Source organism: Tiliqua scincoides, chromosome 6 (genome assembly GCF_035046505.1).
Source record: "Tiliqua scincoides isolate rTilSci1 chromosome 6, rTilSci1.hap2, whole genome shotgun sequence".
NCBI classification, from domain to species: domain Eukaryota; kingdom Metazoa; phylum Chordata; class Lepidosauria; order Squamata; family Scincidae; genus Tiliqua; species Tiliqua scincoides.
In genome coordinates, this window is record NC_089826.1 from 59,989,656 (window position 1) to 60,017,051 (window position 27,396).

Sequence of the window (27,396 nt, forward strand, 5' to 3'; positions counted from 1 at the left end):
TGAAATTGTCTTGGTTTGCCCCCAATATTTGAGTTTCTCTTGCCTGGTTGCGTGTATTTTTGTGGGAACACCTGCCTTGCAACCCACAAAACATCCCTTTCTTAAACGGGTGTTGCGATGCCCCAGCCTGAGAGCCTTGGAATCTGCCCCTTTAAGGGGCAGATGGGGGAAGGCAGAGACGCAATTCCCTGGATCTCGACTGCAAAACCGGAAGTAAATTACGGAATTAGTGAAGTGAAATCGGAATTAGAGGACAGGTCCTCTCATGGATTGAGAACTGGTTGAAGACCAGGAAACAGAGAGTGGGTGTCAATGGACAATTTTTATAATGGAGAGAGGTGAAAAGCGGTGTGCCCCAAGGATCTGTCCTGGGACCGGACAGATTTTCAACCTCTTCACAAATGACCTGGAGACAGGGTTGAGTAGTGAGGTGGCAAAGTTTGCAGATGACACCAAACTTTTCCAAGTGGTGAAGACCAGAAGTGATTGTGAGGAGCTCCAGAAGGATCTCTCCAGACTGGCAGAATGGGCAGCAAAATGGCAGATAAGTTAAAATGTAAGTAAGTGTAAGATCAAGCACATTGGGGCAAAAAATCAAAACTTCACATATAGGCTGATGGGTTCTGAGCTGTCTGTGACAGATCAGGAGAGAGATGTTGGGGTGGTGGTGGACATGTCGATGAAAGTGTCGACCCAGTGTGCAGCGGCAGTCAAGAAGGCCAATTCTATGCTTGGGATCGTTAGAAAAGGTATTGAGAAAAAAACTGCTAATATTATAATGCCGTTGTACAAATCGATGGTAAGGCCACACCTAGAGTATTGTGTCCAGTTCTGGTCGCCACATCTCAAAAAAGACATAGTGGAAATGGAAAAGGTGTAAAAGAGAGCGACTAAGATGATTACTGAGCTGGGGCACCTTCCTTATGAGGATACAGCATTTGGGCCTCTTCAGCCTAGAAAAGAAGCCTGAGGGGGGACATGATTGAGACATACAAAATTATGCAGGGGATGGACAGAGTGGATAGAGAGATGCTCTTTATACTCTCACATAACACCAGAACCAGGGGACATCCACTAAAATTGAGTGTTGGGAAAGTTAGAACAGACAAAAGCAAATATTTCTTTACTCAGCGTGTGGTTGGTTTGTGGAACTCCTTGCCTCAGGATGTGGTGATGGCATCTGGCCTGGATGCCTTTAAAAGGGGATTGGACAAGTTTCTGGAAGAAAAATCCATTACAGGTTACAAGCCATGATGTGTATGTGCAACCTCCTGGTTTTAGAAATGGGCTATGTCAGAATGCCAGATGCAAGGGAGGGCACCAGGATGAGGTCTCTTGTTATCTGGTGTGCTCCCTGGGGCATTTGATGGGCAGCTGTGAGATACAGGAAGCAGGACTAGATGGGCCTATGGCCTGATCCAGTGGGGCTGTTCTTATGTTCTTAAGTGGCTGCGATCACATTCTGCAGGGGTCTGCACTGCGTGGAGAGCCTTGCTGAGGCTGAAGCCAGGCTCTTCTAACCCCTGGGAGGCTGCTGCAGGCAGGGATGAGTGGACGCATGCCCCTGTGCCCCTCCACAGCAGTGCTATGCTGGGCATCACTGCCTCCCCTCCCCCCGCCTTCCATTGCCTTCCTCCTACTCATGTAAGCACTTACAGGCTCTCAAACTCTCTCTGAATTTGAGAACCACTGGGTTATCTGTTATTGCTTGCAAGGAATGCTCTGGGCCAGTGTTTCTCAAACTGGGTCGGGACCCACAAGGTGGGTCGTGAGCCAGTTTCAAGTGGGTCCCCATTCATTTCAATGTTTTATTTTTAATATATTAGACTTGGTGCTACCATCGTATATGACTGCATTTGAGGAAATGTTGCAGACCAGTACTTTTAACAAGCTGCTATGTATATTCTTTTAACAATGATAGTAAATGGGACTTACTCCTGGGTAAGTGTGGGCAGGATTGTCAAAAATTTTCCTGCTTGATGATGCCACTTCCGGTCATGACATCACTTTCAGTGGGTCCTGACAGATTCTCATTCTAAAAAGTGGGTCTTGGTGCTAAATGTGTGAGAACCACTGCTCTGGGTAATTGAACTTGGCAAGGAACCTGGGCAGTGGAAGGAGAAGGAGTGCAAAGGAGAACCATGGAGAGTCGACTGGAGGCCGAGATTTGAAGAGAAAGAGAAGGATGGATGCAGGGGCTGCCAGGGGACTAGGAGGGGAAAGAGCAGGGAAAGGGAGAATTTTAAATTAATTTTAATTGGAAGCATGTCCAAACAGAAAATATAAGCCTGGGTTTTTGAAGCATGGTTTCACCGAGCTCACCTACGAAGTTAAGCAATGTAATGATAGCTACGGAAAAATTGTAATTTTCATTTAATTTGATTACCCAAATTAATTGTGGATTTTTATTAACGTGTACCAATTCCATGGGTCAAAGTTTGGGAAACACTGTTCTAAACTGCTCCCCATGTGGACTATAACTATGACATGGTCATTCTGTATATGAACAAAGCACAACTGCAATGTCCCATAGAAATGGTCACCTATATTTATTTACTCCAACTGTCTCAGACTTGAGAGACACGGCCACAATTTTCAGAGCTTCAAAATTAAAACGTGGCATACATACAACACAGCTACTCTTACTGCCGGCTTCAACATCAACACATCCAGGATCTCCATTTCCCTGGAACTGACTCACTGCATGTGCTGGAGGAAGTGCAGTAGGGCTTAGAGTCAAACTGCATACAGGTCCAATCCTCCTTATCTGTGGATTTGGGACCTGCGGATTTAACACACCATGGGTTCTGAACCCGCAGTGGAAGGTTGGACTTGAGATCCTGGACACGACCAGAGGTGTTCCCCGGTCACGTCTAGAAGGCTTTCTGAGGGCTACAGAGGCCAAAGCCTCTGAGCCTCAGAAAGGCCTCTGGAGGAGCTGAAATGGCACTTTCAGGTTTCATAAAAACTGGAAGTGTCTTTCTGGCACCTTCTGAAGACTTTCTGAGGCCTGCACAGGCCATGCACAGCCTCTGTGAGCCTCAGAACACCTTGGGACATGACCAGAGAACATCTCCAGTTGCTTCTGGAGGTAATATTGGACCGATCCACGGAAAGGATCCCCCATGGTTGGATATCGAGATCCATCCGTATCAAACTGGACAGAAATTAGCATCTATTTCAAAGGAAGCTATGGCTGGGATAAGGTTCCCACATCAATTTTTCCACGCATTACTGCAACACCATAGTCTTTCCTAGTTAAATTTAATTTTGTTTCTACCTATCTTTTTGTTTCTACCTGGAGCTGCTGTTCCCGTTGTGTAAAGAACCATGCACATGTATATTGTTACAGGCGTGCCCCAGTATCCATGGAGGTTCTGTTCTGAAACCTCCTGTGGTTAAGTGAAACCATGGCTACCAGGGAATGCCCCCCACCTCCCAGAGGCGAGGGGAACGGAGTTCCTCTTGCCTCTGGAGGGTCTTCTGAGTCCAGTAGAGGCTGCATGTGTCCACCCACAGCCTCTACCAGGCTGCCTCTCAGAGTATTAAAAAAAGTCACTTCCAGTTTTTCTCCAATCCGCAGATATGCCCCCCCCCCCGTATATACAGTCAAAAACAAAAGCAGCAAAATACTGCAAGAATAGCAAAGCATTAAAAATTTACTTACTATTATTTTGCCTTGTGGGTTTTTATTTTTGTCTCTAACAAATTTTTGTTGAAGTTCCTCTAAATCAGTCACTAATCGAACTGCATTCCTGAGAGAGGATAGTCTTCCTTTTAGATCAGCATATTCTCTCTGCAGTTTCTTCAGCTGTGGCTCAGTTCTGCAAACAATACACATGTAAACATCATGTCTTGATATGTTCTCTTTTTGTAAATTACTTCAAACTTGGTTCACAGAAGACTGCTTGACCTCAGATGTGTATGATTAATGCAGGTATAACCTAATTATCCATGGATTTTTCACCCAGGACTTTATTTCAATGTGATGAGAAGGGTCTTTTAAATTAAAGCAACAAAGTCCTTTAACAATAGCCTCGTTAATGGGAGAGAGGAAAGCCAGCTGACAATTCATCAATCATTCTACCTCCAGGCACTCAGAACAGCTTCACTCCAAAGGCAAGTGAACTCTCCCTTCCCCCTGAGCATGTGAAAGAATGCTAAATGGCAGTGATTATCACCTCCTCCATTCTCCCCGCTCCGCCAGGTTGCGGCTCCTGGTGAAGGGAGGGATTGCTGCCTCTGAGTGAAGCCTTTCTAAGCACCTGGAGAGCAACAGTTTGTCTGCCTGATGCATTATAAAGGTCAGCAAGGCTGTTGTTAAATCGCCTAGCAAAGAGACATTGTTGGATTTGCTTTAATGCAATTTTGGCCATCCATATGAGTTCTGGGAACGGAACCCTTGAGAATAACGAGACTCAACCTGTACTCTAAAATTGTGGCAATCTTAGCCAGTAGACAAAAAAAAGTCTTGCTCGAATTGCACCTTCTTTACTTCAAGGTAGGCCATGCCACTTTGACAATTCCTCTTTGAAGGCGAACTGGTAAAGAGAAGGCCCTGCTAGGCTCCAGTAGATTTCTCTAACAGCCCAATCCTTAAAAAAAAACTCTCCCCACCAATACAGCCACCTCAATGGACTGTGCACTGCTTCCTGCAAGAAGGCAGTCCCAGAGGCCTCCTCAAGGTAAGGGAACAAAATGTTTCCTTATCTTGGGACAACCCTCTGCTGCCCCAATATATTTCCTCATATCTGCACCAGGTATTTTGCTGGCGCAAGTCTGAATAAAGTAAGGGAGAAGGGGGAAAGGATGTGGATAGGATTCCTGGCACATGCAGGATATCGTGGGATCCACCCCCTCTCCTTCATTCTGCCTCCTGCCCACCTGCCTCCCTCCTTCCCTACTCATATATTCCTCTGATCTTCCTCTTCCCTGCTGTTCCTCCCACTACCCACCAACTATGCCACTTACTTGCAGCCCTGCTAGCCAGCAGCAGGCCTCTGACACTGCTGCTGTGCAGCATCAGTTCTAGAATGGTTGATGGTGGCATGCACAGTGGAATAGTGATTCCACTATGCATGCCACCATCAACCATTCTAGTGGAACCATTATTCCACTGTCATAAAGCTTAGCTAGGATTGGGCTGCCAGTCACCCAAGAGATAAGACAACTGTATGGCATAGATATCTAAATCAGAAATTTTTTTTAAGTTTCAGAACTACAAGTTGTCTGAGATTTTTGTTCAGTGATGTTTCTCAGTACTTGAAATGCATCATTTGACAACTGAAGCCACAAAGGAAAAGTTCCCCATATTTTAAAAAAAATCCTATTAAGATAAATAAGTGCAAAATACAGGTGGCCCTCCATATTCACAGGTTCCAAACATGCAGGGGGGGGGGCCACCTGTAGCCTTCTGAACCTGACCAGAGCTGTGCTCCATTCACGTCCAGAGGCCCTTCTGAGGCCTTCCGAGGGCCAAAAAGCACAACTTCAGGTGCTCAGAAGGCCTCAGAACCCTACTGGAGCATAGCTCTGGTCAGGTTTGGAGTGTCCAAATCTTTGGATTCCAACATCTGCAGATTTCAGTATCCATGGGGGTTCTAGGAACAGAAACCCCATGAATAACGAGGGCTGCCCTGTATAAGAAACATTTATTCTTAAGAGAACTTCACAATGCAACACAAAATATAAATATTCACATACTATTGGCATGGATAGTATTTTGGACTGAAAGCATTTCTATGTGTTGCCTGAAGTTCAAACAAATCTAAAATGTAAAAACAGGTTATTTTATGCACTTGAACAAACGAGAACATACCTAATTAGTTCTTCTTTAATTTCGATCAAACGCTGTCTTTTTTTATTTGTTGCTCTAACCATCTGTAATGCCAGTGAAAATGCAGTTTTAAAATTAAAATGCAATTCAGAATACTTTTGCTCTTCTTGTTCCAAAGTTGATTTTGGGTATAAACAAGAGCATCTCTGTACAATGAAGAATGTATACATATTCTCTATATCTATCTGCAGACAGATGTGCTTTGGATGCTAGCAAAACACCACGCCAACATAGCTTGGAAGCCAGTCAACTCCTGCTGGAGGAAAGACCAAAATGGGGAGGTGTAATGCGAGAGTGACAAGGAGGGGACAATGTACTGGGTGTAACTTGGGAGGGACAAGAAGAGGTTTGCCATATCGCAAACATCCCTCAGTTAACAGATCCCAATGCCAGAAAAACGCTGTGTGAACAACATGGATTGCGAAGGAAGAAGGAACCACACGTGGGGAATAACAAAGAGATAAAAACATCAGAATATCTCTTCTCCCACTATCTCCATCTCATGCACTTTCTTACAATAGAGCATTGGATATATTTGGCAGCCAACCACAGCAGACCAACTCCAATATACAAGTCTTTGCAAGGGATACTATAGCTCAGATAAGGAAAGGTGAGCTATACTTCCCTGGCCACTCAAAGGGTAACCATAGTGAAAGGGCACTTGATGCACAAAGTGAACAATTTGCACAAACAGCCTTTGTCCCTCACAACACATACGGCAAGATAGTGTGTCAACACCTGTGTTCACAAAATTCTTATTGCAGGTATTCTTCCCTAGCAAGATTCCATTTATCAACACTCAACTGGAATCTCTACCTCACCAAGAAAGGAAGCAAGGAGAGCGCACCCCACACAGGTAAGCAAGGGGGGGGGGATTCTATGCTGCCCCACATTGATTCCACATCTCTGTCTCTGAGATTTCTCAGAGTTTCTGCCGTCTCCTCACTTCTGACCCTTCAGGATTATCAAGTGTGCCTTTGCTATAAACTCTGTTGCCTAACCATCCCTTCATTTTACAACAGCTAAGAACAGAGAGTGTGTTTGGTGAATGCTAAATGCCATTCGGTGCTGCTGCTGGTAAAACTATTATTCCAAATCCCATTTGTTTTTCAGAATTGAACCAATGCCACAGGCGGTGGAACAATTATTACCCCCAGAGTTCCACTGCAGCCCCACCCTACCAGGAAGGAAAGATACTGTTCCAAGTCACCATGCTCTCACCCCCCAACAGTGTACTACTGCATCATGCAGTCTGCATGTACAGGCCGGTTGCATTACTCTTTCTTATGAACACTGAACAAGCATCCCAACCAACAGGTGTGACTGATGCTATTGTCAAGTCCTTCTTCTGTTTTGCTGTACTTCTTTGCTCCCCGCAAGGCAACTGTCCCACAGGCAAGACACTACACAGGCCCCAGTGTATGCTCAGCAAAGTTGCTAACCTACTCCTTTCTGTCAAGCACAAGGCTTTGCAAACTCCATGGCAGAGACTGAGCCAACTTGGCACAGCCAGGCCTCAGTGACATCTGTTACTTTGCTGTCAGAAAACATGAAATGGCACAACTGCCCTGCTCAGAGAAGGTGGATGGCAATTCTATTTATGTGTTTCTTTTGCAGATGCTGCTCTATCACTGATGCAGTTCAACAAAAACCTTGATTAGATCATCCTTGTCTCTTAGTTAGCAAATAGAGATTCCTTCAATTCAACCTTGTTTCTTGCCTCAGAGTGGGGCTCAGTAGGGGGAAGGATTCCTCTCAGGATCTGTAGCATTCTCACCCCATAATTCCTTGCATACTGCGGGACGACAACAGATGCTTCTCTATGGTCATGAGCCCGTTCTCTGGTGCCATGGCAGCAGCTGCAGGACAAAGCAGGAGGCAGCATACCAACAGCCATAATGACAAGTGGCTGCAATGTTGCAATGGTGTCAGGCATGGTTAGATGAGCAGGCTGCTTTGATAGGCACCCTGTGTTAAATGCCAGTACATGCAGTGCTTCCTTGGATAGGTCAATGTGCTACAGTCTCCCAGCCAGGTGTGTCTGTTTGGCGTGATGCAAGGTGTTTAATGCCAGAGGAGGTGCTCTCTCCCTGTCTGCTGCAGCTGGGTGGTTAAGAGCAGCTTTGTGGAGAAGCTGGTGAGGGGTCTAGATCTGTCTCCCTCTCTTCTTTTGTTCCTGCCATGTTTGTTTCTGGCCAGTCATGAAAAAGGCAAGTGCCTTGCTGATCAGTGCAAGTTCCTGACTAGGTTCAAACTAAACTTACCTGGTTCCCAAATTGCACCTTTGTGCAGGAAGCTACAAGAAACCTGCTTTGTCATTGAGACTTCCCTTGTTATTTCTCCCAGTTCCTCCCTGGCAAAGGGATTCCTTCCAGCTGACATATATGCCCACAGTGACTCAAACCCTTGCCACAGAGGGCCTGGTGTGTCTGTTTCTCATGGGTGCCCTCTGTGTTTCTATCCCTGTTCTGCTCAAAAGCATCTTTCTTGGATACATATGCTTGTATGAGTGGGATAAAGGACAAACCCTGGATGAGGGGATTCTTATGCAGTTCTTTGCTTTTCCCCCATTTCCTGCTGATACCACAGTAGCTCCTGTAGACGGCTGGGCGTGCTATGGCATCCCTGTGTCACATCTTTAGGGCATCTCCCTATGATTGGTGGTGGTGCCTGTTGCTGTGTTTCTCATTTCTAGTAGTTGGTGGGGGGAGTGTCACTCCCCCAGTGGTAGATACTCATTAGTGCAGTGCCTGTCCTGCCCTCTGCTTGGTTCATTCTGGCAGTGCTTCTCAGGCCACCAGCATTGGGCTAGGTAGATGCAATAATCAGCTCCTTGGACGTAGCACTGACAATATGTCAATGCTGAGACATCGCTCCATGAATGTGTTACCATGGACACTGCTGGTGTTATTGGGAAAGGCTGTAAGAACATTACTGGGAAGGTTGCACCAGCATGATGTTGCAAGGATAGGCTTCGTTTAAGGTGATCATTGCACCAGCATTGGTGCACCATTGACATGGTGTCTGAATACGACAATCTGATGCAACAAAAACATGTTTTGGGATCAGAATTTCCCTTATGAAGTGCAGAGTAAGTAGAAGTCTCATTTTCCAATGAACATCATTTTCCAATGAACATCAGTTCCAGTTAACTGAAATATTTTACTCCAATGTAATGCACAGAAAACTGATTCTATTCAATTAAAGAGAATTCACATAATTGATTACCTTTACATTTTTCGATTTCACATGTTTTAGTTCCTCAGCATCTGTAATCTAATTAAAAACACACACATTAGTTGCATAGCATAAACTTAACTTACTCCTTCCGTAATTATCTTAAAAATATGATAATAAACATTTATAAGCTGCTGGATGTGCTAAGTGCTTCACGTGTTGATGTTGCCCTTATAACAACCTTTTTAATTTACTAGTATAGCAGCTGGGAAGTTGAGGCTGAGAGGGACCAGCTTGCCTAAGGCCACAGGCAGGCCAATCCTAACTCAGAGTTCAGCCAGTGCAGGCATCTCTGCACTAGCTCCAAATGTTGCTAACTTGCCATAAGGCACATCTGTGATGACTCAAGAGTTGGCAGTGCTGGCACAAAGGCAGGCCTGCTGGTGCAGGATCCAGTCTTCATGGCAGACAGCACAGGTACACGTGTGTTGAGTAGAGCAGGGTGGGTAGGTGGGTGGGACAAGGTGGCAGGAGGGCATTTCGGAGGCAGGGAGGGGGCATTACTGGGTGGGGGGGAGGGTGGAATGGCCCAGGAGGGGAGTGGGATAATTGGCAGCAGCACATTTTTCATATCCTAATCTTCCTTTCTGGGTTGGACAGCCCTACACAGGCTTCTCAGATGTGCGCCAGCTAAATAGTTGGCACAGATCTGAGCAGTCCCACAAAGCAGGCTGGGCGTTATTTGGGGTAAGGGGGAAAATATTCTCTTACCCTGAGGTGACTTCCAGTCTGCTCCTAACCTGCACTGGATACAGCACAGGCCAGGATTGCGCTGTTAGCAAGTTCATGGTAGAGGCAAGATTCAAACTGGGAAACATTTCATATTGAACAGAACATTTTAATTTTGCTGTTGCCATTTTCATTTTTACTATTGGTTCCCCATTAATCAGCCATAATAATCACAGAAGTACCTAAGGGCATACAAAATTATTTGAAGAGCATGGCTTCTGAAACATTTTCTGTGGCTATGTATCAAAGCCACCTTGGAACCAGTTGGGTTGAAAGACACGATGTTCTTTGACAATTTGCAGCTGATAAAGCACCACTACTATTCAATATTTTTGGTATGCTATACTTACAGTACTGGTAAGTTGATCTCTGAATCCAATATAAAAGCTATCAATAGTTTTCCTATATATCTTCGACTCCACTCCTTGTCTGAAAGAGGAAGAAAGCACACACAAACATTAGTATACTGAAAAAACCTCTCTGTGACTCAATACAAAGGATAAACTGGTTCATATATCAAGATATGAACATGGTATTCTCACTTTTGAGCCTTATTTCTATTGTGTGAGTGGACAAAGATCAGTCAGCATTGGCAGCAACCTAAATTCTTCCTCTTGAAGAACAAAAATCAGTCACATTAACTTCCACTGTTAAAAGCTGATTTTGCTCAACTATTATTTTAAAGTCTGTATTATTGTTAATCAGTTTCAAATCTCTTGCAAATCTGAGACTATCACAGTCGAAAGGGAAGATGCTTACTTGTATTTTGATGTTATTTTCTCAAACTCATCCAGAATAACATCTGACTCTGTGATACGGCTGGCAACTTTTTTCATTCCTTTTGGGCCCCAAATTTTTCTTAAACGTGGACTGTCGTCATCTGAATCTAAATAAGAGCAGGGATTAGAGTTTCTGAAGCAGACATTGGTATTACAGATCCCACCCACCTCTGCCCCCAAAATACTATATAATGATTTAAATGTCTCAAAAACAATTCCAACTACAGATGGAAAAGAACTGTTTTGGATATGGTCAAATACGATAGCATCTTTTAGATTTTTGTTAAGGCATTTTATAACAAACATAAGATTCCACTGATCTCTGATCTCACCCAAATCCCTCTTCCATTTCCCTTACCCATCAAGAAAAGTAAAACATTAGATGTAACACTGGAAAAAAAAGGGGGGGAAGCATTTTATAAGATGCTGCTGGGTGGTGAATCTGGAAAAAAAAAAATTTGTCCTTGACCAATACTGAAACTTATAGCTTCATAGAGAGCCAGGATGGTGTAGTGGTTTGGGAGGGGGACTTAGACCTGGATGATCCAGGTTCAAATCTCCCCTCAGCCACATAGCTTCCTGGGTGACCTTGGGCCAGTCACTTTCTCTCAGTTTCACCTACCTCACAGGGTTGTTGTAAGGACAAGAAGGAGGGGAGGAGCAGCTGTGTAAACCGCTCTGAGCTCTTTGGAGGAAGGGCGGTATAAAAGTGTGAATAAATAAAATAAATAAAATAATTGCCAGCAAAATCATGGCAAATATTCCCTCTAGCATAACATGTATCAGTTAAATCTGAAAAACCATCAACTTGTAAACAGAACAGCAAAAAGACTACGATATCTTCCATACCAGAGTTCTCTGTTACTGGTGACGAACCCTCATTCTGCTGAACAGGGGATTTAGCATTTGTCCTGGGCATCTGTCAACACAAAATTCAAGACTTTTAAAAATTAATGGAAGTAGAATTTTTAGATAGGAAGTAGAATTTTTAGATAGGAATCTACATCACCATTTTAAACAGTGGTTTTAGCTAGTTCTGATCTATGCACAAGAAATAAAAATTATAGTGCCAGAGTACATCACTGACCAATTTGCAACAAAACCCCACTAACCTGCATCAACATAAGTTACAGCACCACAGTAAAAAAAAATCTTGACAATGCACTCTGAACATGGGTGTCTTATCTCCTCTTATCACCATACCTCCAGATGACTAGTGCTCTCTTCCGAATAAAAACAGAGGACTTTGTATGTGTCCGACCACCATTTGCAGGAAAAAATATTCTCATTGTTTTATGGTACATTAAGGGACACAGTAGAGACTATTCTTAACCTTATCAGTATGCCACATCTTCACCAAATCTGAAATTCTATTTGATGTCTTGCATTCTGAAGAGCCTCTCCTTAAGGACAGTGCAGATGGTAGTCTACAGTCCTCCACACTGGATGTGGGTTCTCTTGCTCTTTAAATGGAAATAGCTGAGCAATTCTTTTCAGATTAAACTATTAATGAGAAAGGGAACACAGTGCAAAGCTTTTATGCTTTATTATGTGAACTAATACAAGTTTTGCCTCAGTAGGATGGCTGCTTCGCATGTTATTTTACTTCTTTTCATGACATGCCCCAGCAGCATTTCTTATAATGTGCAAGAGATGTACAATTTTTCCTCATATGCAAATACTGCAGGGAGCCACAGTTGACCTTGGTTATCTACAGCAGGTACAAACATTTGAAAAACAAACTGAAAGTATGTTACAGAGAACACCACAGGTACAAGTATGTTCTAGGACACAATCAGAGGATAAATGATGCAACTACTTTGCTGAAGTTAAGCAATTCTGAATCTTGTCAGTGCCTGGATGGGTGACCATCTGGAAACCCCATGTACATCACCTTGAGTTCCACAATGAAAAAAATGCAGGATATAACAGAAACTTTTAAGTTAAAAATGCTAACGACTGGCTCACTAGAAGCAGTCTGTAGTGAGAATATAGACTGAGACCACAACATACATACTGGTTCCATTCCAGAGCTCTGTCCAGAACTCAGAACATATGTACCTCAAAAGAGATTGCTCTTGCTGGCCCAGCACTACTGTGCCTGCATGAAACCACTATAAAGCAAGTATTATGTCTGTGCGAAAGTGCCAATGCAGCTGTCCCTAGGTCAGATGTTCATAACTCATAGTCCTATGTAGGATACAATTAAGTTGCACTGTAGCAAAATTAAATGAGAAAACGAATACCAAGGGTTGGTGATATAAGGAATGCTAATAGAATCCTGTCAATTTTCATTAAAGCAAGTTTCTACCACTCAAGATTGCAAAAAAGCCTGAAAACACCACGACCACCTCAATCCAGAGAAATACAGAATCATATAATTACACCGCTATACTTCCAGGAATACTATGCCTGGTAAACATGTTTCGCACAGACTATAGCTATAGGGGAGAGGCCTGGGAGGGATGGGGGGGACTAGGGTTGAGCAAGGAGAGTGGCAGGAGTCTGAGGGAGGTGCACTGGCAGCAGTGGGGGCAGCAGGGTTGTGGTGGCATCTCACAGGCCCAGCTCTCAGTCTCCTTCCCATTCAGGCTTCTTTCTAGTGGACCTCTGGTTGAGCCTGCTGGGGAGAGTCCTGGGAGAGCTGGAAACACTAGGATTGGGTGGGTTTTGGGGTGTTGGTAGTGGGGGTAGAGGAGCTGATAGGTACATCTGTCAGCCCTCGTCTCTCCAGGTTTCTTCTTTGCACATTATAGCAGCACCTGTCCTGATGGGCGAGTAATTCTCCTATTTAGGCAGCATTGCTGGTGGCCCACTGAGGAGAAACCTGAGGCAGACGAAAGCCAAGAGCCAGAATACTTGGCCTGGCATCACCACATCTGCATCAGTCCTGGGTTTTGGTATGTCCCTGAGCTTCTTGGCAAAAGGCAAAGAGCCAGTCCTCCAAAGGAGGTGATGTTTCTGGCCTTGGTGGGAGGCCCATTTGCTAGGCTCTCTTAGCCTCCAGTTTTCCCCAAGTTTCTTTTTTGCAGGCCACCAGAGTGCCTGCCTGTGGGAGAGTTACCCAAGCAGGCGTTTTGGTAACCTTGCAGAAAAAAAACTTGGGGAGACAAGCACTAGGCCTGGTCAGCAGCCTCATGCCTGCTCACCAGTGCCATAGGTGGTGCAGGTGGGTGGGTGGCAGGTGCTGGCTAGGTTTATCTCCCCAAGTTTCTTGTGGGCATACCACTAGACTTCTTGCTTGAGTGGAAGAATAAGTGATGCTTGTGGGCAGCAGGCAAATCAGTAGCAACAATCTGATTTGCCTTCTTTCCTTCCTTCCTATGATGACATCCTGCCCCTCCCCCGTCATGAAGGATAGTGGCCAGACCTTGCAACACAACAGCAGGAGGCAGGGCCAGAGGAACACGCCGTTACTGACAACCATCTAGTTCATCATATATCTGCTTGGAGAAAGTCCCCCTTCTCCCATCAGAAGATGACAGAAATAGGAAAAGAAATGTGAACATTGGTCCATCTAGTTAAGTGTTTTGTTCCCCACAGAATCTGCCCTCCCCCACTGCCTCTGGAAAGTCCACAAGCATGAGGGAAGGCACATTTCTTTCCTGCAGAGAGGGGTCGGGGGGGAGGGAGTGGCGTGCCGGGGGGAGGGAGGGAGTGGGGAGGCAGAGAAGCTCGGCGCCCTACACGAATGGCTTTTCCTTGTTGCTGACCTTTCGGTCAGCGGTAACTTGAGTAGCCCCATTGTGGGGCTAATTCCCTTACCAGGGAGAAGGCGACAAAAGTCCCCTTCTCCTGAAGTGCCGCCCTTGGTAGCCCGAGGCACGCAGGATCCAGTGGCAGCTGTTTTCTGTGCCGCCGAAGCTGCGTGCCCCGGGCAGCTTAGGATTGGGCTGTCAGGCTACTCTGATTTGTGGATACTTCTTATAGACCAGTGGTCTCCAAACTGCAGCCTGCCTGAATATTCATTCCAGGCACAGCATGGTAGTTATGAAGCCTTACCATTCTGCCTTACAGTCACCATTTGTCGTGCCCGATCTTCAGAGCCTCGCACCGGGTAGCTGCTTCTGCTGCATGTCGCCCCAAAGAAGGCTTTGTGCTCCAATTTCTTGGGGAAAGTGGCTGCCTGGCACAAGACTCTGCAAAGGTCAGGTGCAACAAATGGTGGCTGTGGGGTGGAACAGAAAGGCTTCACCACCACCATGCTTGGAAATAATATTCCAGTGTGCGAGATTCAGCCTGTGGGCTGGAGTTGGATATCCCTGATCCTAACTAACACAGTGCCCGATCATAAGCCAGAGCAGCACTGGCAGCCTGTGCACTGCCCTGAAAACTGCCACACGGCACTCTGCCGTCATCAGTGAGGATGTTGTGCCGGTGGTGAGGACAGTGCCAGTCGGCGCTGGGCCTTAGCACCAGGAAGATGACTCCAAGGAGGACCAAATGGTAAGAGTTCCCACCAGGCGGTGGGGAGGCTTTTCAGGGTGGAAGGAGGGCAGGCTGAATGGAGGATTGGGCCCAGGAGGGGGTGGAGATGGCGGCAGAGTCTGCTGCTAAATTAATGCCTCCTTGCAAGCCGCTCTGACCTGACAAGGCCCACCTTGGTTCTGTGCCCACTAAATAGTGGGCGCAGATCCAAGAAGACCCATTGCCAACAGCGGAGCTGGTCTGACCCTGCAGGATAAAGCGGTGGTCATTTTGGTCTTGATGTTCCTTGCACCGGACCAAAAGATTGAGCTGACAGTCACCTACAAGTTTATGTTGCTGCTTTTGGTGGGGGGAACATGCCCTCATCCTTTGCATCAAGCAGCAGAATGTCTTGAGCTGACCCTACTGTATATAATTTAGGCAACTACACATACATTAATGATTGCTAATGAGCTTGCAATCCTGCTATCTATCAGACTTTCAGAAAAGCAGATCTGCAAAAGCTGCATTTACTGGACTGTGGTGAATGTTTAAAAGGTTTAGATCCCTAAAAGCAAAATCATAAGAATTTCATTGGGTTTCCAGAGATTATGATCTCCAAGGTCGTCATGATTTTAAAGGACCACATTCCAACTTGGGAAGTATGTGCCTATAACACCAACATTCCTTATTAATCTAGTTGGCATGAAATTTAAGCTGGAAAGATATTAATTGTTCTTGCCTGGTATCCAGAAATATGCAACTATTACCCACGTATTAATATGCAAATAAAAATATACATGTTTGCTGCAATTGTGATGCATTGTCACACTCCTAAATCCAATTAGGGATTTCTCCCAAAAATAAAAATGGGGCACATTCTTATTATTTATGTACCATATTCTCTTTCACAGCCTCCTCTTCAGAATCTTTCCTTTCCACATCCAATTTCAAGCCATGTTGGTTTTTCCTGGAAAAATTATAAATAATGCAGTAGGTCATGATATGCTATTATAAGGTTTGAACACTTTCCCCAGCATTCTAATTACTAAGGCAGTGATTTTCAATATTGTTCATCTCATGGCACACAGACAAAGGAACTAAAATTTTCAGGGCACACCATCAGTTGTTTTTTTTTTTTTACAAGGCACACCACACTGCCAGTGGGGAGTTCACATCCCCAAGTGGCCCTACTAATAAATGACCCTCCCCCAAACTCCAGTGACACACCTGAGAATCATTCGAGACACACCGGTTGAAAATCACTGTACTAAGAAGTTTTACTGTCAGCACACAGTGTTTCTCAACCAGAGATACTCTTACCACCAGTGATACTTGAGGTGATGTCTACCCACCATGAACCTCTAACCAATGTCTGTTGCATTGTGCCTGGCTCCCAATCTGGAAGTAAATGGTGATTACATCATCGCCAGTTACTTCCAATGATACTTCTAATAGGTGAACCATCCAAAGTGGTACAGCAGGGGACAAAGGTTGAGAAAGCTGCTACAGAATATTGAGACATCCATATTCCAATGGAATGTGGGGTGAAGTGAAGATCAGAAAAAAAGGAAGTAGCCTATTTGAACCAATTAGGGTTGGGGAAATGCAACATTTTGTTGCAGGTCCCATGTGTAAAACTCTATCTCTTGCAACTGGTTCAAACAATCAATCCTCTGAATGCTCTACCCCAATGCTCTACCCTCTTAAAGCTACTGCAAGACCTAAAGTTTCACTCCACCAGAAAGAGCAACACAAATATTCCAATATTTGTACATTTATGGCTACTTAAAAGGATTGTGATTTCCTGTTTCTACCTTAAATGTAGGAATATTCCTGCAATCACTACTCAGGCTAATTTTTATATAAGCAAAAAAGCACAGTGCTTCAAAAGGTTTCATAGTATTTAGAAATATTCGTACTCGTAGTTACACACTATAAAGGCAGGTATATGCCCTTCACACCTCTTGGATAGAACTGAAGCAATAAAAACACAAAAGATGCATGTGATTGTCTCACTTATATGAAACAGCTTCCAAAAATTAAAATGGATTTCTGTAGCATGGCTAACTAATGGCATAGGTTAGTATGATCGTGTAAGTAAATGGAAGTGTGCAGATTTAATGGAAGGTAAGTTCAGTTAGGGCGCAATCCAAAGTGCGCCTTATGCCGGCCCAAGTCCCTTTATGTGCCATAAAGCACATTTGCGCCTCTGTGGGAGGAAGCCGCGTCAGCGCATCTAGATGCACCGACATGCACAGGCTGACATAAGCCTCCATGGCTGCTTCCCCACAGCCGCTTGTGTCGGCGTACCCATGCCGACACAAGCAGCAAAGGCAGGCGTGGGGGGGAGACGGGGAGGAGGAGGAAGGGAGGTGTTTCTGGGTGGGGGGGCAGGCGCGCAGGGAGCCAGAAGTGGGGCTGGGACCCAGCAGTTATGCTGGGTCCCAACCCCCATCCCCACGGAGAACGGAGCGGCTCAGACTTGCGCTACTTCCAGAAATGGCGCAGGTTCGAGGAGACCCATTGGGGCCAGCAGCCCTTACCCAGGGGTAAGGGGAAGAGTTTCCCCTTGCCTCTGGCTGAACCGCTGCTGCCAACAAACCTGCGTTGAATGCAGCACAAGCCTCCTGGCTTGCCTGCACCTGTGCAGGTTTGGATTGCGCCTTTAGTGTATTATAAGACCACATTCTCAACATTTATTAATGGTGTACCTTCTAACTCTATTGTTCTTCTCCAATTCAGAATCAGATGATTTATGGATTGATCCATCAGGTTCTGAACATTGATCTTTTCCTTCATCCTCTTCCTCCAAATCAGACACAGCTGTGCTATGTAATGGATGATCTAGATAAAACAGAAAAAAATCTTGTAAAAATACAATTGTACATCATGTTTGTGATGTTCCTATTGTTTCTTTGCCATGATTACGAAAAGGAGAAAAAAATCAAACCATAGGAGAAGCCTGGGCACTGAAGGTTGCAGTTTCTCATTTCCAGATCCCGGTAATTCAGAACTGCTCTGAGGACTAAGATTCACAGCCTTGAAGATCAGAAACAACAAGGTATGGGATGCTACCCACCTTGCTGAAGCAGACAGTCAACTGGAAAATGTGGGTTTTAGGAAAAACTGGCTAGAAAATCTGTTATGCCACTTTACGATTACTTTCTATGTTACTTCAAGAAAGGTTTATAGACAAGAAGAGCTGGCTAGGAGAAGACAGGTGGAAAAGTCAGCTACATTAATTCAGACGTGAGCATCAGATACTTCGGCTTACACAAAAGTAAGAACTAGCCACCATGCACACTAGTTAATGCTGTAATTTTTTGTATGATGAAGTGCAAGAAGAAAATTAATGACAAGATTTCACAGTTTGTACCTGTCACCAGGGCTGGGCCCTGGTGACACAGGCCTGCTTGAGAGCAAGGGGCTCCTCAGGAGTAAGAGACTCCTCAGGAGTAGGGAAGCTGTACGAGTACTACCCAGATACAACCACCGGGCAGGGGACCTCGAGAGTAGGCCCCAAGATCACATAGCTGGAAGGGGTGGACCCAGTTGGGTTGGCTGCTGGGTTCACAAGGAGCCCAGCAGCCAGAGGGAAAGGTTGCTCTTCCTGGGGTTTGGGCTCCACAAGGGTGGCTGGGGAACGCTCAGGCGAACCCATTACCTTACCTTTACTGGACCCTTGCCTTGGAGGGGCAGGAGTTGCACCTCCATTTCAAAGGTCGACTCAGACCCTCGCCAACAGCTGGAGAAGGATCCTCAAGGAATGGACTGCCCAGAGGACCAAGGGAGAGTGGGACCACCTGGGAGGCCTCCTAGTGCCAGTGCAGTGGGAACAGCCAGGCGGACTATTATTATTTTATTAATTTATACTCCGCCTTTTTGCCCAACGGGCACACAAGGCAGCTTACAAACAATTTAAAAATGCAACATTAAAAACAATCATTAAAAACAATTTACAATAATTAAAAAATCTAAAAACAAACAAACCCCGTGGATTTTCATATAAAAGCAAGAACGCCAGCCAGCCTGTCAACAATTAAAAGCTTTTTGAAATAAAAAGGTCTTCAGTCCACGCCAAAACGTTAGCAACGAGGGAGCAGTCCTCAGTTCTAAGGGGAGGGTATTCCACAGTTCGGGGGCCACCACCGAGAAGGCCCTCTTCCTGGCCGCCGCCCCTATCACATCTCTTAGTGGCGGCACAGTCAAAATGGCCCCCCCCAGATGATCTAAGAGCACGGGCAGGATTGTAGGGAAGGAGGCGGTCCCTCAAATACCCCGGACCTGAGCCATAAAGGGCTTTAAAAGTCAAAACTAGCACCTTGAATTGGGCCCGGAACAGAACCGGCAGCCAGTGTAGCCACCGGAGCAATGGCTCAACAGAGTCAAACCAACGTGCCCCAGCAACCAAACGAGCAGCCACGTTCTGTAGTAGTTGTAATTTCCGGACCGTCTTCAAAGGCAGCCCCATGTAGATCACATTGCAATAATCTAATCTAGATGTCACTAGGGCATGGGTTACTGTGGCCAGGTCCGCGCAGCTCAGGTACGGTCGCAGCTGGCGAATCAGCCGAAGCTGAGCAAAGGTTCCCCTGGCCACTGCCGCTACCTGGGACTCCAGGAGCAGCTGTGGATCCAGGAGAACCCCCAAGCTGCGGACCTGCTCCTTCAGAGGGAGTGCAACCCCATTCAGAGCAGGACGATAGTCCAGCATCCGAGCTGTGGATTTCCGAACCAAGAGCACCTCTGTCTTATCCGGATTTAATCCGGACTAGAGCAGCAAACAGGCAACCTGGGCTGGGGCACCATCAACACCACTCGGCAGCCATCTGGGGGGCTGGCCCACAAGCAGCCTCAGAGACGCCCCATAAACCCTGGGCGACGATGCTGAAGTTCTTGCTAAAGCCCCACTTCTTACCTAGTATGCTTACACCATGAATCAGGCTTCTTGGTCTAGCCTTGATCCTGGACTAACCTATGGACTGTGCACTTACCTATAGTCAGTGGACTTTTGTATGCCCTACCTGAAGGATTTGTACCTTGCCCATGAGCAAGGTGCAGGTCCCTGTGGAATGAATGTTCCACTAGAATGTTAAGCATTTGACTCAAATAAACAGGCTTTGTCATTGATCCCTGTGGTTACTGCAGAAGTGGGATAAGTGGAGTGTATCACAAATTGACCCCAGACTACCTGTAGACCCTCCAGGGGGGAGGCAGGATCCTGCCATGGCGCAACAGTACCAATTTCTAGAAATCACATACATAGAACTGTATTCAGAAACTATAGGAATTTGTACAGAAATGCAGCCATTGATTTTACTAGCCTTTTGTTTGATTTTAAATCTAATTCAGATTCTGCAGTTATTTTGATGACAAATGAAAGATATAACTGAGTATTCCATAAATAGTTAATTTAAGACTATTTAATACAGATATAATTTAAATAGTCTGATATTTGCGATACCAGACAGCCATTTTCACACTGCATGTGCACCAGTCCAGACACAGACATTTTGGCATAATTAGTAATCATGATTGCTAATTGTGTACATCTTATTGCATGCAACTGTTTCTGGACTGCAGCCAATGAACATTTCAGTGAAAAAATACATTTCCAAATCTCTCAGATACAGAACTGCAAATTACAACTTCCTTATCTGCATTTGTGTACAGTTGAAGATACTTTACGTAACCATTACAACATTTACAGTGCAATCCTGTGCATGTCTCCTCAGAAGTAAGTTCCACTGTATCATATATGATAAATGCAGCTAGAATACGTTATGCACAATATTGTAAAATCACGGATATACCGCCAGTTGAAGAATGGTGGAAAAATGTTTTGGACTTTGAGAAATGGATAAACTTACTACTTTAAAGAGAAATCAACAAAATATGAATAACTGGAAACTAATCAATGATTTTTGCAAGATAGAGTAATGATTTAATAAGTTTTAGATTTGAAGATTAGTCATAAGAGGGATATAGCTTTAGTAAGGGTGGAAATTTTGATCATTAATATAAATGCAGCAAGTAATTAGAACTTTTTGGCTTCACTCTTGTTACAGTTGGAGATATTTTATGTAATTTTTTTCTCTTTTTTCTTTTCTATTTTTCTTTTTTTGTTTATGTATTTTTCTGCATATTTGTATTGTTGTTTTTATTTTTAATATCATTAAAAATAAAATATATTTATTTAAATAAGTAAATAAAATAATATATAAATATATTATAAATAAAATATATAATGAAGAAGTGTCCCACTGAAATCAGTATACACATACTCTAGGTATGTGTATACAGCATTGCAGTTTTGGTTAATTGTATACTGACAAAAGCTGATCAAAGTCATTTAAAAGATTATTAAAGATTCCCCCATACACACACAGAGCCGTATCTTGAGCAGCCCTCAGCACAGTGCATGACCTCCCCCAGGCTCAGCCCAGTCACCTCTGGGTTTTCCCCTGAAGGTGGGGTGCTGGTGGCTTTGCCATACCCTGTCCCAGCTTTCTGTGAAGGATCCCAGCCTTCACAGAAGCAGGGGTGAGGGGCATGAAGTACTGCGGAGGAAGGAGAAACTGAGGCAGTGATGTCACAATGTTAAGTGATGCCATGTCGTCACTGTCCCAGGCACTGGGGTAAAGCGTTACGCCTCTGCACACACAATAAAGGGCTGATTTTATTTTAATATTTATTGATTTTGTTTATTTTTAATACAAGTACTGATCACACAGCTTCTATGCATTCTTTCCCCCACGCCGACACTCAAAAGCAGCAGGGAAGGATTATGTGTTAGGAATCATGTCAGAGAAACAGAATTAACAGTGGCTGTGGAGGATGATGCCTCTCACACACAGATGTGTCTCCCTCTCACACACACAGAAATATACCCCAAATAACTGCATTCTGCCAGCAAGGAAATATCAGTTTGTCTAGAATTCAGGTCATGCAATTACAGCAAAATATTGCAGCAGCTGTTACTAGTTTTTAAAATAAGATGGCAATATTTTTTAGTATTCTGAAAAGAAAATTATGTTTTCTTCTACAGAATTCTAGGCACAGAACTTAATCAGCTAATTGAAGTTGGTATGATTGACTAATATCTCTTACAAAGTGACAGCCCTAGAAACTTAAAACTATAAAAGCTAATCACTGACCAAACTCATCGGGTTCCTCTGCTTGCCCAGTTCCAGGAATTGTCAAAATACTAGACAGATCTGGCTCACCACGGGAAAACAATTTACCACGACCTTGTTCCTTGGCTTGGTGCTTCTAGAAAGGAGGGGATGTAGTAAAATGGAACCTGTTAATAAGCAGCTTAAAAAACAATTTATTTTAGTGTAAAAGATACATAGTTTAAATGAATTTGAAATACTGGACTACATCATGAAAGAATTTTGAAATAAAATACTAATCCTCATAATAAAAAGGAGGTAGAAAGGTCAAAATATAATCGTTAGATGCAGTTATAAACAGAATATAGCATTCTAGATCAGTGTTTCCCAAACTGTGGGTTGGGACCTGATTTTTGGTGGGTCGCCAAAGGGTGATGGAAAGATCAGATAACTAATTGCCTCAAGCCCTGAGGTTATTCAAAAATCAGATATTGCAGCTGCTAATTACCCTGCAAAGAGCTCCGACTTCTGCAGTTTGCAAGCATGTGTAAATATAAGGAGATAAATGTTTGAAGGTCTTTTTTGGGTTATTATTACTTACAAATAAATAAAATATGTCTTTCTAGAGCTCCTTTTTGTAAAGTCTAGTAAACCTAGATGGATCCCAAAAGAGTGTCATTTAAAAAAGTGGTCCTTGTGCTAAAAAGTTTGGGAACCACTGCTCCAGATATATGAATCAATTCAATATTGTACATTAAATAACTGCCTCATTTGTATTTTAAAAAAAGTACCATGCAACTCACTCCAAGTTTTTTTCCTGAGTCTTTTCTTTTCCTCTTTGGCATCTTGTTACTATTGAAATAAACAAAAGAATACCATTATGTAAAATATACATTTCTTTTTTATGTTTATATATCTTACAAATGGATCAATATTAAATATTTAATTACAATTGTACCCCTTCTTCTAAAGCAGTGTTTCTCAACCAATGGTATCCATCAGAGGTATGGATACCATCAGTGGTACCTGAGGTGGTGTCTAATGGTACTCATGGAACCCCTGGACACCTGCCGCCCAGCAGCGAGACTAGTATCACAATGCAATAATAAACAAACAGAGGTTGGATGGGCATGCAGAGTTCCAAAGTATGCTTTTCACAGCCCTCCTGTCCATCCTGAGCCTCTCACTTGTGCTTATCATGTCACATCTGGCCTCCCAATATGGAAGTAACTGGTGATGTCCATGTCCATGAACCATGGTTGGTTCACCCAACGATGAACCAACCATGAACAGAGAACCTAAGGTTCTTAGATATATGAGAACCTAAGAATCCCATATAAGTCAATCCTTTGCATATTTACTCAGAAGTAAGCACCAATATGTTAAATAAGGTTTACTTGGAGGGGACCCACGGAGTGTTGCACCTTACTTCTTGGCTCCCTGTGTTGCTGCCACAAGCAAGCAATGTGCAGTGAAACTGCTTCAGAAGCAGCAACAGAAATTCAGGGGAAACCTTAGGCTAATCTGTGCCAAATCCTGTAGCAAAACGCTAGATCAGTGTTTCTCAAACTGTAGATTAGGACCCATTAGGTGGGTTGCGAGCCAAATTCAGGTGGGTCCCCATTCATTTCAATATTTTATTTTTAATATATTAGACTTGATGCTACCATGGTATGCGACTGCATTGGGAGAAGTGTTACAGATCTGTACTTTTAACAAGCTACTATGTATATTCTTTTAACAATGATAGTAAATGGGACTTACTTCTGGGTAAGTGTGGGTAGGATTGTAGCCTAGGATTGTTAAAAATTTTCCTGCTAACCATGTCACTTCCAGTCATGACATCACTTCCAGTGGGTCCAGACAGATTCTCTTTCTAAAAAGTGGGTCCCAGTGCTAAATGTGTGAGAACCACTGTGCTAGATGGACAATCCTATGCATGCACACTCAAAAGTTCCATTTATTTCAGTGGGACTTACTCTGAGGTAAGCATGTATAGTATTGAGCCTTTAGGCAAGGAAGGCAGCAGGTGGAGCTTTATCCTATGTTAAAAATGATCTTGTAATTGCCACCTCTTATGCCCTTTACATATCAGTATGCCTCAAGTACTTCCACAGACTCAAGTCCTGTAGCACATAGCCTCCTCTCTTACTGAGGGCCCAATCCTATCCAATTTTCCAGTGCCAGTGCAGCCATGCCAATGGGGCATGTGCTGTATTCTGTAGAGGGGACCCAGTCACAGAGGCCTCCTCACAGTATGGGAACATTTGTTCCCTTATCTCAGGGATGCACTGCAACTGCACCAGTGGTGGAAAGCTGGATAGAATTGGGTCCTGAATAAGAGAGAAATCTCTCCTAAAGGGTAAGCACAAATTTCTGCAGTGTGTGTATGTGTGTGTGAGAGAGAGAGAACACGCAGAGTATTTCAATTTCCTTACTGATGCAGAGTTTTACAAATACTGCTGCTTTAAAATAGTATTTTGTACACATCATAAGATACAGATGCCTCAGGGAACTTCCCAAATTGCATTGCCTTCCCCTACTTTTTCTGCTTTGCTTCCTAGCTGTTTTGTTCCCACTTTCATCTTTACTCCTTTCTTTCCTTCAGGTGCTTGCTATCTTCCTCTTCATAAAGGCAATACATGTTTGATAAATACTTAAAAAGAAAGAGCAATGCCCACTTTTGGGGGGAGCAAGTCTAATTTAGATTGCTTTAATTGTTATTCTGTATTTAATTTTTTAGTTGTTATTCTGTCCATTTTATTTTCTGGGTTAATTATTTGAATATTATATATATATATATATATATATTTAAAATTTCAGTAATGAAAAGAATGTTCCTATTATTGAGGAGCTCAAATTTGTTATTAGTTAAAATTTTGGACTATATCTTAATTAACGGAAGCACTTATTTTTATCCCTTATTTAACACACATGGCCATAATATGCCCACCCCTGCACTGGTTGTGTCAATCCAGTCCCTTCTAGGGAAAGCCCTGCTTGGAGGTTCTTTCCAGTTCTACCTCACAGAATTATTACAAAGATAAAGTCTGTCCTTTTCCCTCTTTATTACTGCAACTTTCCTCTTAATCCACACAATATAACAATATTGTTATAAAATGTTTTCCTTCTTATTGAATTTTTTTCATTAAGAACATAAGAAGAGCCCTGCTGGCTCAGGCCAAAGGCCCATCTAGTCAGTTTACTGAATCTCACAGTGGCCCACTAGATGCCTCAGGGAGCACACAAGACAACTAGAGACTTGCATCCTGGTGCCATTCCCTGTCACCTGGCATTCTGAGGTAGCCTACTTCTAAAATCAGGAGGCTGCACATACACATCATGGCTTGTAACATGTGATCATCTTTTCTTCCAGAAATTTGTCCAATCCCCTTTTAAAGGCATCCTAGGCCAGACATCATCAACACATCATGTGGCAAAGAGTTTCACAGATTAATTACACACACAGCAAAGAAATACGTTCTTTTGTTTGTTTTAACTCTCCCAACAACACTCAATTTTAGTGGATGTCCCACATCTTGGGGCGCCTTGTCCATCATAGCTTGTATCCTGTGATGGGCTTTTCCTCCAGGAATCCAACCCCCTTTCAACAGGCCAGACATCATCACCATGGCCTGTGGCAAGGGGTTCCACAGATTAATCACATGCCGGCTAAAGAAATTATTTCCTTCTTTAAAAGAAATTGTCTTTGGAAAATTATTATTATTATTAACAGTATTTATATACCGCTTTTCAACTAAAAGTTCACAAAGCGGTTTACAGACAAAAATCAAATAACTAAATGGCTCCCTGTCCCAAAAGGGTTCACAATCTAAAAAGATGCAAAAAGAATACCAGCAGACAGCCACTAGAACAGACAGTGCTGGGGTGAAGTGGGCCAATTACTCTCCCCCTGCTAAAAAATGAGCACCCACTTGAAAAAGTGCCTCTTACCCAATTAGCAGGAAAACAAACGTCTTTGAAAGAAATTATTACATGGAATTGTAAGAAACTAGAGGTTCTTAACAAGTCTTTTAAAAAGCCCCAATAACAATCATAATCTGGATAAAACAAGCCAGTCAATAGCATCTACCTGACTGTGCAAAAATCTCATAAGAATAAAAATAATAATTCCTTATTTACATAAGTTCAAAATTCTCCTCAATGTATACAAGGCACAAAAGTTTGTGTAAAAGTGTAAAAATTTATTATATAAAATTGTAAAGTGTAAAAAGATATTATACACAATTAATATAAATTGATATACATAACATATATACATAATATATTATATATAAAATAATAGTATAAATATATACATAATATATTAATATGTATTATATTGTTAGATATATTAATATGATACTCCACTATATAATAATTATATATTGTATATTATTGATATTAATATATGTAATTTCATATATATATTATGTTATATTGTACCGACAATGTACCGACAATTATATTAATATATAATATGTTACATGTATATTCCATAGTGTATATATAATACATACACACATTATATTAATAGAATTGTAATTTATTCCATAATACTAATGGAATAAAGGCACGTGCGCTGCTAAGCTGCCTAGAGGAAAAAGCCTGGCGAGTGGAGCTGCCACGCGCCTCTCCCCCAACCGTCATCCCCTGTCAACGGTCGCAGGCATCACCTTGACAACTGGCGCGCTTTCGAACGACTGTTACGAAGCCCCGCCTCCCCACCCTTGCATTCGCTCCGTCACCAACCAATCGCCTTCCTGCAACCACGCCTTCTCGCGCTCAACAGTCGGAACAACGGTCGGCTTCCTTTCACGCCCCCGTCGATCTTCAGCTCCCCCACCCTTTCCTGCGTGCACCAAGAGCATGCGCGCCTTAGCGCAGCTGGAAAGTTCGATCTACCCGTGAAGGGGAGAAGCAAAAAGAAAAGAACATGGGGAAGGACCACCCAAACTGAGGGGGGAAACAAGGAGAAAAGAGCAGGCCACCCAAATGTCTCTTCTGGGCACCAGAACTCCAGCCACCGAACCAGAGCCGCCCCACTGAGCACACGGAGCGGGGGGGGGTCGGAACTTACCAAAGTGGCGCTCAAGAACCGCTATCCGAGCCCAGCCGCTGTGCTTCCCGCTACGTCTATTTCAATTCCTGTGCGCGATCTGGATTGGCCGGGAGGGAAGATAACGCGAGGGTTAAACAGACTCGCCTCCTCTGTGCGCCGCCTACCCCCCCCTCCCGACGTTGGCAGATGGGCTGGTCCGCCAGGTGGAACGTCGGAGAGAAGCGTCGG

The 27,396-nt window shown here is 43.7% G+C and overlaps 1 protein-coding gene across 1 annotated transcript in view; it reads right to left on the bottom strand.

Annotated features, from left to right (window-relative positions):
- CENPU (centromere protein U) overlaps positions 1-26,983 on the bottom strand; it is a 29,207-nt gene extending 2,224 nt beyond the window's left edge. Inside the window, exons 1-11 of the mRNA XM_066632396.1 lie at positions 26,859-26,983; positions 22,910-22,958; positions 22,149-22,263; positions 17,703-17,835; positions 15,886-15,958; positions 11,431-11,500; positions 10,562-10,688; positions 10,153-10,231; positions 9,065-9,112; positions 5,819-5,880; positions 3,668-3,824 (exon numbers count right to left, since the gene is read on the bottom strand). Of these exons, the coding sequence (XP_066488493.1) occupies positions 3,668-3,824; positions 5,819-5,880; positions 9,065-9,112; positions 10,153-10,231; positions 10,562-10,688; positions 11,431-11,500; positions 15,886-15,958; positions 17,703-17,835; positions 22,149-22,263; positions 22,910-22,958; positions 26,859-26,977 (1,032 nt within the window). The 5' untranslated portion in view covers positions 26,978-26,983. The remainder of the gene's footprint in view (positions 1-3,667; positions 3,825-5,818; positions 5,881-9,064; positions 9,113-10,152; positions 10,232-10,561; positions 10,689-11,430; positions 11,501-15,885; positions 15,959-17,702; positions 17,836-22,148; positions 22,264-22,909; positions 22,959-26,858) is intronic.
- Positions 26,984-27,396: the final 413 nt, after the last annotated feature.